Below are 12271 nucleotides of genomic sequence, written 5' to 3' on the forward strand. Positions count from 1 at the left end.
GTCGTTGTCTCCTTGTCTCTCACAGGACAGACCAAGCCAAACCTCACTACACCTGTCCCACGTTATCCTTCCCATTGCCATGATGGCTGGAAGCAGAATAATCGAATAAAAACATAACCCAGAGCCAAAGAAACTGAAATAGCCACTCGATCCATCAGCAGAGGAGCTGCTGGAGCCTGTCCCACCTCCTGCTCCATGGAAGTTGGCTCACCGAGCTCCTCTGCTGGATCTCTTCATTTGCAAAGTGCATTGCTTTTGGAAAAACTGGGACTTCCGTCTGCCCTTGCCCAGGGCTGTCATCAAAAATATACAACAGCTTCAGAGCAACAGCTGTGGCCCCTTCCCACCGTGTGACGAGCTGGTGGGTGTGACAGGGATGCAGGCAGGGATGCAGGCAGGGATGCAGATAGGGATGCAGGCAGGCAGGGAGGGATGCAGGAGTGCAGGGATGCAGGCAGGGATGCAGGCAGGGGCACAGGGATGCAGGAGTGCAGGGATGCAGGCAGGGGGGCAGGCAGGCTCTTTGCTCGCGCAGGCACAGGCGTTTGGGGAAAGCACATTGCACGGCGGAGCGGGGCGGTGCGGTGCGGTGCGTTTTGGAGCGTTTGGGAGCGTTTGGAGCGGTCGGAAGCGCTTGGCAGCGGTCCGGAGCGCTCGGAGCACAGCGCAGCCGAACAGCCCCGCCCGCTCCGTGCGCCCCCTGCCGGCGGCTGCCGGGGTGGCGGCAGGACTACATCTCCCATGCGGCGATGCGGCGGGGCCGCGCCTGCGCAGTGCGCCCCCCCCGCGCGCGCCGGAGGCCGGGGCGGCCGCCCCGGCCCATCATGTAGGTGCAGCCGCGCCGGCCCCGCGCCAGCCGCGCAGGGACCCCCGGCCCGGCCCGGCCCGGCCCGGCACGGCGCGCCCCCAGCCCCGCCGAGCGCAGGCGGGAGCGCGCGCGCCGCGCGGGGAGCGCGCCTCGCATCTTTTGTGTGTTGGGCAACTCGCCCCGGAGGAGCCGCACGGGGAAGTCTCTTTGTGCGCGCGCCCTTCCCCCAGCGCGGCGGGGGACAATGTCTCAGCCCCGAGGTGAGAGCGGCGCGCGCTCGCGCGTGCACGCGTGCAACAGCGGCGGGGTGCGTGTGCGCGTGCATTCGCGCGTGCATTTGCGCGTGCAACAGCCGCGGGCGCGTGTGCGCGTGCAACAGCCGCGGGCGCGCGTGCACGTGCGTGCACCCGTGCACGTGCACGTGCAAGCGCGCGTGCATTCGCTCGTGCAACTCGCGGGTGCAGCCGCGGGCGGGTGCGCGTGTGCGTGTGCGTGCATTTGCGCGTGCAACCGCGGGGTGCAGCCGCGCGTGCACGGGCGGGTGCGGGTGCATGCACGGGGGCGCGTGCACGCGCCTTTGCACGCCCGCGCTGCCCGGTGGTGCAGCTCCCGGTGCAGCTCCCGGTGCAGCTCCCGGTGCAGCTCCCGCCGCATTTCCTGCCGGCTGCCGCTGCAGCTCCCGGGATCGCCCGGCGCGGCACGGCACGGCACGGCACAGCAGGCAGAGGGGGAGCTGCCGGAGCTGCAGGAGCAGCTGCAGCCCGGCTCGGTGCGGGGCTCCGGCAAACTTTTAAACTAGTCCGCCCGGGAGATGAAAGGTGAAACTGGAGCGGAGTTAGCAGGAATTAAATATATACCTATGTTTCCATGGGAAAGTATTGTTCTCGTGCCAGCGCTGAGATCATTTTCCACCCGTTTCTCTCCCCCCCCCGTTCAATATTTGGTAACTTTTGGTCAGAGGCAGCGGTGGGGTTTGTCCCAGCAGCACGCTCGGAGCGTGCAGAAAGGCAGGAATGGAGCGCTTGGGAAGTGCAGCGAGGCAGGAGCTGGGGATTGATTTGGGAGCTGCAGAAAGGCAGGAATGGAGCGGCTTGGAACTGCAGGAATGGGAGCGATCTGGAGCTGCAGGAGTGGAGCGTTTGGGAGCTGCAGGAGGGCAGAACTTGGGAGTTCAGGGCTTGCAAAAGGGTGGGAAGTGAGCATTTAGGAGCTGCAGAAGGGCAGGAATTGGGCATTTGGGAGCTGCAGGAATTGGGCATTTGGGAGCTGCAGGAACTGAGCGTTTGGGAGCTGCAGAAAGGCAGGAAAGGAACATTTAGGAGCTGCAGAAAGCCAGAAATGGAGAATTTAGGAGCTGCAGAAGGGCCGAAGTTAAGCATTTAAGAGTTGCAAAAGAGCAAAAATTGAGCATTTAGGGGCTGCAAAAGGGCAGGAATTGGGCATTGGGGAGCTGCAGGAATTGGGCATTGGGGAGCTGCAGGAATTGGGCATTGGGGAGCTGCAGTAATTGGACATTGGGGAGCCCTAGGAATTGGACATTGGGGAGCTGCAGGAACTGAGCATTTGGGGGCTGCAGAAGTTGAGAATTTCGAAGTTGCAGAAGGGCCAAACTGGAGTGTTGAGGAGCTGCAGAAGGGCAGGAGTTGAGCGCTGAGCAGCAGCTCTGCCCCCCGGAGGCAGCGGGAGGGGGTTTGGGAAGGGGACAGCAGTGATTTATTTTTACCAGCGCTCTCTCTTGCCTTTTTAACTCGCCGGTTATTCCGGAGTGGCTCTGCCTTGTGCCCTGCAAGGGCGGGAGGGAGGAGGTGGAGAATTTAATATTGCAAAAATGCTGCGGGAATGCAACAGCCCCTGCAAGAGCAGGCGGAGAGAGCTTTAAGGAGGAGTTGCTCCGGCCATTCATCGTGAAAACAGATGCCCATATGTCAGCGAGTGGCCACGCAGATGCAGCTTTTGGAGCTTTTGAAGTGCTTGGATTGGGTACTGCAGCTTGGCTCTCCCTGCATGCTGCAGCCCTCGCACATATTTGGGATTGGGGGGATGAGAGCAGGTCCCAAACTGGGTTTGGAGCTGCCTCCAGTTGTGTTTATTTATTTATTTATTGAAACTAAGCCGCCTGTGGCCTTCCACAACAATCCTTGCAAGCATTGGGAAGGAGGTGCCTGCACGGCTCTTGCCACACAGTTTTCCTTTGTAAAAGAAAAAATGTAAAGTTGTTGTATAATTTATTCCTAATTTGGGTTTGCTGCAGTCATCTTTTCCAGCCGAGCGGGGAATTGTAAAAGTTTCCGATGGGAAGAGCCAAGGAGGTTTGATAATGCAGGATTGAGCCCGGTGATACCCAGAGCACTGTGCCACTGGCTGGAGGGTCCCTGTGACACCCTGGCAGGGACAGGGGCTGGGCAGGGGGGCACTGCTGTCCCCAAAAGCCTGGGGGTGACAAAGTCTGGCTGTAAGGAGGTGGTGACAGGCAGGGAGCTGTGCTGGTGGCCCTGCAGGGCTGCTCAGTGTCCCCCACAGTCCCCAACACTGGCTTTCTGCATCCTCCCTGCTCCCAGGAAAAAGGAGAAGATGGAAGCAGCCAACCCACACACCATGAGCTCAATGAATGGCATCATTCTTGACTCCCTTTCCCGTCCTGCTCGCTCTCTGCAGCACCAATCCCTGAGCCCACATTCCAATCCCGGATAACTTTTCCAAGTTCAGCTGTTCAGGCCGAGCTCTTGCTCGGGAAGGGGATTCAGCTGCAGGGTTTGCACCAGAGGTGTCGTTCTTGGAGATGAATGAAGGCAAGCATCGTCTGCATTTCGGGATCAGCTTTCATGTGCTGCACAGGAGGTTCCTCGGCAGCTCTCACACACAGCCCAGAGCCCCAGCCAGCTGCTGAGCCCTCTCCCTGCTTTGAATCCTTTCCAGAGTTGTGCTGAGAATTTGCCAGAGATTAGTTTTTTTGCCAGAGATTAGTTTTTTTGATGCAGCTTGTCGGGGGAACGTGTGAGTGGGAGAGTTGTTCTTCCACAAGATTGATTCCCTGCAAGGAATCCCACCTGCTTCAGGGGGATCCTACCTGTGCTATGCAAACAAGCAGAGGGGATCTGCTTCCTGCACGGTCTGGAAAGGTTAAAACCCTTGCTGGAACTGAGAAACAACACTTTCCTTCTGGCCCTTTCCATAGCTGGAATCAGCAGATGCCTCCAGCATTGTGTTTGTAATTCTCAGCCACATTACCTGGCCCCTGCTGGGCTCCCTGAGAGTCCATCCAAATCCCAAATACACCTGAAGTCAAAGACAATCAATCACCCTGTGCTTGTTCCTACCTTCATTCCCTCCTCTAAGCTGCAAACTGATATTTTTTTTGTTGGCTGTGCAATCCATAGCAAATAAGGTTTTCCTGAGCACAGCAGGTTCCTGCAGGCTGCTGCTCACCTTCAGGGATGAGCCTGCTCTGGCCAAGAGGGCCTTGATGGGAGCTCAGGAGAAGCTGGGTTGTTGCCCAAATCCACCCTGTTTGGCTGTCATGACTAATAGGACATTATTTGGGAAGAGGAGGGGGGAAAAGAAAGCGGAAGTCCATATTAATTTCAAGCCAAGCACAGTCTGAGGCTGTCAATCTGAGCTCTGGTGACAGCAGCTCTATTCCACAGTCTCCCAAATTCCCTGCAACAGGCAAATTATTCCCTGGCAAAGCCCACATGGGAGAAACCACCTGCAAACATGCAAATTTCTCCATTGCAATCAGGAAAGGGAAGGGGGAGCAGTACCTATTAGAGCCCTGATTCATAACTAGTGCATTGAAATGCTATTTAAGAAGTGCTGCCTGTTGATCTCACACCTAAACCTTCGACTCTGTTGTTGCAAACCCAGTTTCCAGTGCTCCAGCTGCAAAGGGAGGCTGAGATTACCAGCAGCACATCCACGTGATGCTGGCTGAGCATGCACCCCATGGACTTTGACCAAAGGCCCTGCACCTATTCCAAACACCACAATTTTATGGGAAACACTTGTTTTCCCCAGCTAGCAGCCTCACTTCGAGCAGCTGCAAAGCCGAGATGTTGGTTGTTGGTGTGTTTTTTTAAGCCCTAGGTAGGTGGCAGGTTGCTGCTGGTGTAAGATTAACCTGCAAGCAGCTCCTGTGGGTTGTGCAATGTGCATTTTGCCTCGTCAGCAGCACCTCAGCTTCTCCCCACTCACACACTGCCATGACACAGGCACTTGGCAAGGGCACAGCCAGCAGAGCCATGGCACGGTCAGCCAGCTGCAAGCCTAGCAAAGCCTGGGCTAGCAGCAAATTTCAGCTCCAGTTGGTGATTTATTTTTAATTACTTTTTTTTTTTTTTAAGGGTGCCACGTTGAATTAGTTTGGCTTTGCTGCAGTGCTGTCTGTGTGTCTGCTTTGGGTTAAAAGGGGACAAAGCTTTAGAAAGAGCTTTCAATGCCTCGTGCAATGGAGGAATTACCCACCTTGGGGAGAAAAGAGCCTGCTTGGGGCAGAAAGTGTTTGGCTGGAGATGATGTCTGGAATGAACCCAAGCTGTGCCCAGGTGAGCCAGTGGGAGCTGAGCCTCTGCCCTGCTCTGAGGAGTTTGCCCTGTCCCCATGTCCCCTGAGCCTCTGCTCTGCTCTGAGGAGGAGTTTGCCCTGTCCCCATGTCCCCTGAGCCTCTGCTCTGCTCTGAGGAGGAGTTTGCCCTGTCCCCATGTCCCCTGAGCCTCTGTCCTGCTCCGAGGAGGAGTTTGCCCTGTCCCCATGTCCCCTGAGCCTCTGCCCTGCTCTGAGGAGGAGTTTGCCCTGTCCCCATGTCCCAGCATGTCCCAACATGTCCCAACATGTCCCAACATGTCCCAACACCGCTGGTCAGGGCAGCAGCTCCCCGGTGCTCCCCAGGCACAAGCAGCTGTGGAAGCAATTCCAGCAATAAAAGTGATAAGTTGCAGGAAGAAGGGAGCAAAGAGCTCAGTGCTCCTCCCAGGCTGCTCAGTGCCACCCCAGTGTAACTCCTTTTTGTTGGTTTAGTCACCAAAGCCTCGGAGCTTCTCTGGGGTGAATTCTCTCCCGTGACACATCCACAAGCTGCTAAGGTGAAGCAAATGATGCTCCATGAAAGCCACAGCAGTAATTTGGAGAGATGAGCACTTCATTCCTCCCAGAGCGTTGGCAGTAATGGAACATGGTTACAGCAGGTTTACAAATTCTGCCTCCTGTAGTTGCAAATACACAAGGTGATTAAAAAGTTGCATTTTCTCCTGGAACAGTGCCTGTGCTTGTTGTCACTTGGGTCACAGCTTTGGTGGCAGTGAGTGGCACAAGCAGCTCTGAGTATAAGTTACTCACCAGGGCACTCAGGTGTCCCTCAGTGTGGTCACTCACATTTTGGGGACCCATTTTGGGGTGCATTTCCCAGGCTGGCAGTGTGGCCAGCAGCAGCATCATTAGAGCAGTGTTGAGTCAGCCTCCAGTGGCTGGATAAATTGCAGGAGTGTTCTTTCAGTTTGGAGACACGGACAGAGCTATAATTAAAAAAAATAAAAATCTGTTTCATTACCCATGGAGTTACTTAGCTCCCTTCCTTAGGGCCTGTCTGGGAATAGTTTAAGGGATTAGCATTATCAGCTCGAGCAGTGTTAGCAGGGAAGCAGATCCAGGAGGCTGGAGCTGTGCCACAGCAGATATTATGGTCTGGGGTGGCAAACTGGTGAAGGCCATTCGGTGCAATTCCATAGCTGCTCATTGCACAACAAGTTGGGGATTTTTTTTTATTGCTTTTGTCTTCCAAATCCACAATATTCTGCACTTTGACAAGTGTGAATGGAAAAGTGACTCCTGCTCAGCGACCTTAGCTCAGTAAAAAGCAGTTTGGAGAGGGGAAGTTGCTTGTAGGGTTTTCTCTTGCCTCACAGCCAAAATTCAGCCCATCCTTCAAACCTCCCCATCCTTTGAAAGTGGGAATTCCAAACACAGGGGGATCATTGCACCAGGAAAGTCTCTGGGGTGCTAAAGCATTTCTGAGCCATCTTTGCTTTGGATGTGGTGCAGAGAGATGCTGAACATCCTCTGTGGAAGCTTCAAGGAGCCACTGGTGCATGGAAAACTGGGAAATCCCTCTGGATTGGCATCCCATCCTGAAGCAGGAGCCTGGATTTGTAGGGCAGAGTCAGAGATGGCTCTGGGAATGCTCTGTGGTAGGAGTTACTCTGGTTACATCCCCAAGTTGCTGTCTGAGCAGTGGCTGTGGCTTTTTCAGCTGCAAAATCCAGGTGATGTGAAGCTCAGAGTGCAAACAACCCCTGCAGCTGGGGTAGGGTTTCAGATCTGTAAGAGAAAAAGCATTTTTTTCCCCCCTATTCAAGCAGGAAAACTTCACAGAGCAAAGCTGATCCAATTTCTTGCTGGTGCTGTTTTGTTAGCCTACTTAGCCTGCAATTTTATAACCAAGGCTGGGTTTTCTTAGCTTTCACCCAGGCAAGATCAAAAATGGGGAGGAGAACTGAAGCCCCGAGCAGCAGCCACTTGTACTGCATTCAGATGAAAACAGTGGGGGCAAAAAAAAATGAAAAAAAGAAAAAAAAAGAAAGAAAAACCCAGAAGTTGCAGATGAGATGCCAAAGATAAGGCAGCAATAGAAAATCAGTGCAGGAGTCACCACTTGAGTGTGTCTGCAAGAAGAGGCCTTTAATGAAGGCTGAATCAGCACGGACTTGGGAGCTGCTTTTGAAGGAGAAGCTTTTTCTAAACAAAAATATGTAATTGCACTCAATGAGAAACGCTTATCAAGTGCCAAATGGCCTCAGAGCGTCGTGTGGCTGCTGTGTGCGAGTGCCAGGCGTGGTTTTTGGGTTCATCCTGCACTCATTCCTGAGCTCATCTGAGCTCCTCACTGCCCTGCTTTCTGCAGGTCTCACTCATTTCACACTCAGGCAACAAGCTAGAAAAATTACAGCTTTGCTCTGTGTTATCGTTCCTCTTACCAATGTTTATTGCTTCTTCAGTAGTTCAAGGTCAGATGGGGAAAATGACTCAAAAGTCTTTTGTTGTTGTGACAGCTCTGAAGTGATGGAAAGCCCAGTGCAGCAGAGACAAACCTTCCCAGAGAGCTGGCAGCACAAGGGAAGGAGAGAACATCTGAAAAGCAAAACCAGCATGGATTACTAATGTTTTAGAGTAGGTTTGGGTTAGATATTAGGAAGGAATTGTTCCCTGGGAGGAAAGGGTGTCCAGAGAAGCTGTGCTGCCCCTGAGCCCTGGCAGTGTCCAAGGCCAGGCTGGACATTGGGGTTGGAGCAGCCTGGGATGGTGGAAGGTGTCCCTGCCATGGAATGAGATGAGCTTTAAGTCCCTTCCAACCCAAACCTGATCCCTGACAGTGTCCAAGGCCAGGCTGGACATTGGGGTTGGACACTGGGGCTTGGAGCAGCCTGGGATAGTGGAAGGTGTTCCTCCCATGGAATGAGATGAGCTTTAAGGTCCTTCCAACCCAAACCATCCCATGACTGGGTGATTCTTTCCCAGGATTTGCTCCATTCTCTCTGCCCATGCAGCAGCTCAGTCAGACCCTGCAGGAGTCCCAGGCTGCCTCAAAACCTGCATGTGGGAGGTGAGACAATCCTGCCCCACCAGGGCACATGAGAAGGGTTTGTGCAGCCCCAGCACAGCCCTGGGCACAGCTCCTCCTTGCAGGGCACCTCTCCAGCGCTGGCAGCTGCCCCCAGGTTGGAGCCACACTTCCCAGCTAGGATTTCAGCACAGCCCTTTCTCCTAGGGCTGCTTTAATTGCCTGCAATTAGGGTCTCCAGTGCTGCGAAAGTATGAAGAAATAAAACCCAGTGTGGCTTTGTGAGGACTGGGATTGATTTCTTCTCTCCAACAGCTGTTGCTGTGACCTTTTGGAAAGGAACTATCAGCCTGTGACTGTGGGGTTTGTGCATGTGACTGCCCAGGGTGAAAGCACAAATATGGGATATTTACTGGAGTTTTAGCCGAGGAGGGGAACACCTGTAGGAGCTGAGAATAGCTGGAGGGAGAGAGACAGGGACTTTGCTGTCATCCAAATGCCAAACCCCCTTTGGGCTAAGCTACATCTTAAGTAGATTTGTTTAAGCACTTGACAAAAATGCCTCCAGCAGCAGTACAGAGCACAGCACGGGGCTCTGGCAGCCCTGCAGGTCCCTGGGGGTGCAGGAGGTCACCCCAGCCCTGCAGAAGGGGGTCAGGCTCTGGCCAGCTGGGACTCTGCTGGCTCTGAGGTGCAGACACAGCTCTGCCCATGATTCCCAGCAGGTTTGGCAGCAGCAGCAGGACAGGGGAGCTGCTGCACCTGAACCTGAGCACCACTGAGGTTGGGGATGTGGAGATGTAGATCAATCTGCAGGCAGTGCCCTCTTGCAGGTTTGTTCTGTGAGGAGGAAGATGCTGCTGGTTCATGCAAAGCTCCCTCCCAAGCAGCCCTTGGTACTTAACCGTGTTAATTAAATGCTTTCAAAAACCACAGGACTGACCTTCACTGCATGCCCACAGATTTTTCTCTCATTTAACAAGCAGAGGGTTGTCAGAGTAGCCTATTAGAGGAGAAGAAAGGCAATGCTTTAATACTGTTGGGTTTTGACCTGTTCCAAAGTGTTTTTCTGCTTTTTAACTCCTAAGAGATGAAAACCACAATCCCCTAACAACCTACCAGGAGAAACTAGGCTGAGACTAGGAGTTCTTGGCTGAAACAAGGGAGAAAATCTGATCAAATAGTGAACATAATGGTAAACTTATTCAGATATCTATGCAATAAGCCAAGACAGCCATTGTATCTAGAGGTCCTTATGTAGTCAGAGAGCTGTGCAATGTGGCATGGAATTGTCCTTTGGGAGAGACCCTCTGGGAAAAGTAAAGGCAAATACCACAGCCTCTGCCTTCCCTACCTTTCCCAAGGACACCAGTAATTTCCTCATTGCTAATAAAACTTGGAGGATCTCTACAGAACATTTGGATTCCTGCCTAGGAATCAGTGTTGTAAATAAACCCAAAGCCCAGCTCGTGCATTGCATGGAAGGACATCCCACAGCCCAAAGCAGCATCAGAACTAGAAGGAGAGCCCAGAATAGCCCCTGGCAGCTGGCAGGGGTGACACAGGTGACACAGATGCTGCATGCAGAGGTGATGAGAAACAAGTTGCTTTCTGGAGCCAAGAAATGAAGAAACCAGCTGAGGCTGAATTTGCAGGGCTTGGCAGAGAGAAGGACTCCAGACTTGCACCTCTGCAGGTCTCTGTGGGGTGACAGCAGGGGAAATGTGCCCTGGCAATGTCCCTTGGAGCCACCTGAGCTGGGCAGCACCTTGGGCTATCTCAGAGCATGACTTCAGCTCCATTCATGTCACCAGGCAGCTTCCTTTGGAGCCAACTATGCCATTTTCCCCTTCCTTTTTTCCTTCCCCTCAAAACCATTTGGTACTTCCCCTGCAAGAAATCAGGAGCTCTCTGGCTGATAAGGGGCTGGAAATGCTTCCTGCACCAGCAGAGAATTCCTGCTCTGGCTCTTCCTGTGCTGAGCCAGAACAATGCCAGAGCTCAGAGCACTCTCATTTAGGGTCCATCCTGTGCCAGCATCTGCTGCCAGCAGTGTGCTGAAAAAAGGGTTTTTAAAAAGGCATTGCCACGGCAGGAAAGCAGGAGCAATCCTGAGGTTCACTCAGAGCTGAGCAGGGCCCTGTTGGATTTTTTTTTCCCCTTAAAAGAGAGGCTGAATAGGATTTTTTTTGCATGTCTTCATCCTGAAGCTGCATGTGAACGTGCTGAACTGGGAGCATGCAGGTCCTTTAGCTGGAGTCAGTGGGACTGAATGTGCTTGGTTGGGCTTGAGCACACCCGTAAGGATTTACGAGGTTGGGGGATGTATTTTGTGCTGGTTATCAAGTGGGATGGACGTTATGGATTTGTGCTGATGATTTATGTTATCCTGCTTCTCTTGGTTACTTTTTTCCCCCCATTTCTCCTCTCCTTATTTCCCATTTCTGCTTATCTCCTCGTGCACATGGAAAGCAGTGTCATTTTTGGGAGTGTGTGTGTGTAAGTGGAACTACAACCTCAAATCTCACATGGGGATTTCTGTTCAGGCTTGACAGAAAGGCTCAGAAAGGGAGGTTTGCCTTTTCAGCTCCTGCTTTCGAAGGCTGGGTGGAGAGATATGACCTGATGGGCTTTGATCCATGTGGACATATGGAGAAAGAAATAAAATCTACCCACTTGTGGCAAGGATACTTTATTGGGAGGACAAGACTTGCTGTCACAAGTCTGTCACAGTGCTGTGCTGTCATGGATTTCTTCCCTGTGGTTTCCAAATTGAGATAAAATTGCATGATAACTGGGGAGAGGCTTTTGTTCTTTATTTATGCCTTGTGTTCTTTATATGCCAGACAAGCAAACGTGTGCTTTTCGGGGTGGAGGAGATTGAGGAGAGACTTCAGCAATCTCCAGCTTCCTCTTGAGGGAGAGGACCCAGGGGATGCTGGAGCTGGGTCAGGGGGTTGGGATGGATTTTAGGGAAAGGTTCTTCCCCCAGAGGGTGCTGGGCACTGCCCAGGCTGCCCAGGGAATGGGCACAGCCTGAGGCTGCCAGGTTGGCATTGTTGGGTGTCTGTGCAGGGCCAGAGGTTGGACTGGATGATCCTTTTGGGTCCTTCCAGCTCAGCTTGATTCTCAGGAGCTGTCTGGAAGGTCATGCTCTCTGACCTGTGGGGTTTGAACTTGAAAGAGCTTCCCTGGAAGCTTCATCCACCTTGCCCTGCCCAGCCTGGAGCTGCTGTGACTCCTGCCTGTGGCAGCCTGTGCTGCTGAGGGGTTGGCAGGATCAGCCTGGTGCCCATGGCTGGCTCTGTGCTGCTGAGGGGTTGGCAGGATCAGCCTGGTGCCCATGGCTGGCTCTGTGCTGCTGAGGGGTTGGCAGGATCACCCTGGTGCCCATGGCTGGCTCTCTGCTGCTGAGGGGTTGGCAGGATCAGCCTGGTGCCCATGGCTGGGCTCTGTGCTGCTGAGGGGTTGGCAGGATCACCCTGGTGCCCATGGCTGGGCTCTGTGCTGTGCTGCTGAGGGGTTGGCAGGATCACCCTGGTGCCCATGGCTGGCTCTGTGCTGCTGAGGGGTTGGCAGGATCACCCTGGTGCCCAAGGCTGGCTCTCTGGTGGCACAGCAGCTCCAGCTGTGCCTCTCTGTGGTTTCCTGGAGCAGCTCCTGCTGCTGACAGGGCAGTAAGGGAGGGCAGGTTGTGCCCAGAGCTGCAGTGCTGGAGCCCTGTGTGGTGCCATGGCTTGGAGGGAATGTGCCTTTGGCTGTCCTGCCATTCCCGTGGCTTCTCCCTGGGAATGGTGCTCCTCTGTGTTTTTAAGTAGGACCTACATGTTTGCTTGGGGGCATTGCCAGCAGAGGGAGCAGGAGTTAGCTCCTCCCTTATGCACTGTCCAGAGCTGTGAAACACCATCTTTGAT

General features: G+C 53.7%; 1 protein-coding gene across 2 annotated transcripts in view; it reads left to right on the forward strand.

Annotated features, from left to right (window-relative positions):
• The first annotated feature begins 807 nt into the window (after window positions 1-807).
• MAP2K6 (mitogen-activated protein kinase kinase 6) overlaps window positions 808-12271 on the forward strand; it is a 48468-nt gene continuing 37004 nt past the window's right edge. For both annotated transcript variants that reach the window (XR_014855546.1, XM_085077379.1), the window contains exon 1: window positions 808-1068. Coding sequence is in view for 1 of the 2 variants with exons in the window: in XM_085077379.1 (XP_084933505.1) it covers window positions 1053-1068 (16 nt within the window). In the remaining variant the exon portion in view is untranslated. The remainder of the gene's footprint in view (window positions 1069-12271) is intronic.

The sequence above is a fragment of the Lichenostomus cassidix genome, chromosome 18 (assembly GCF_008360975.1).
Source record: "Lichenostomus cassidix isolate B80296 chromosome 18, HeHo_3.0, whole genome shotgun sequence".
Classification (NCBI taxonomy): Eukaryota; Metazoa; Chordata; class Aves; order Passeriformes; family Meliphagidae; genus Lichenostomus; species Lichenostomus cassidix.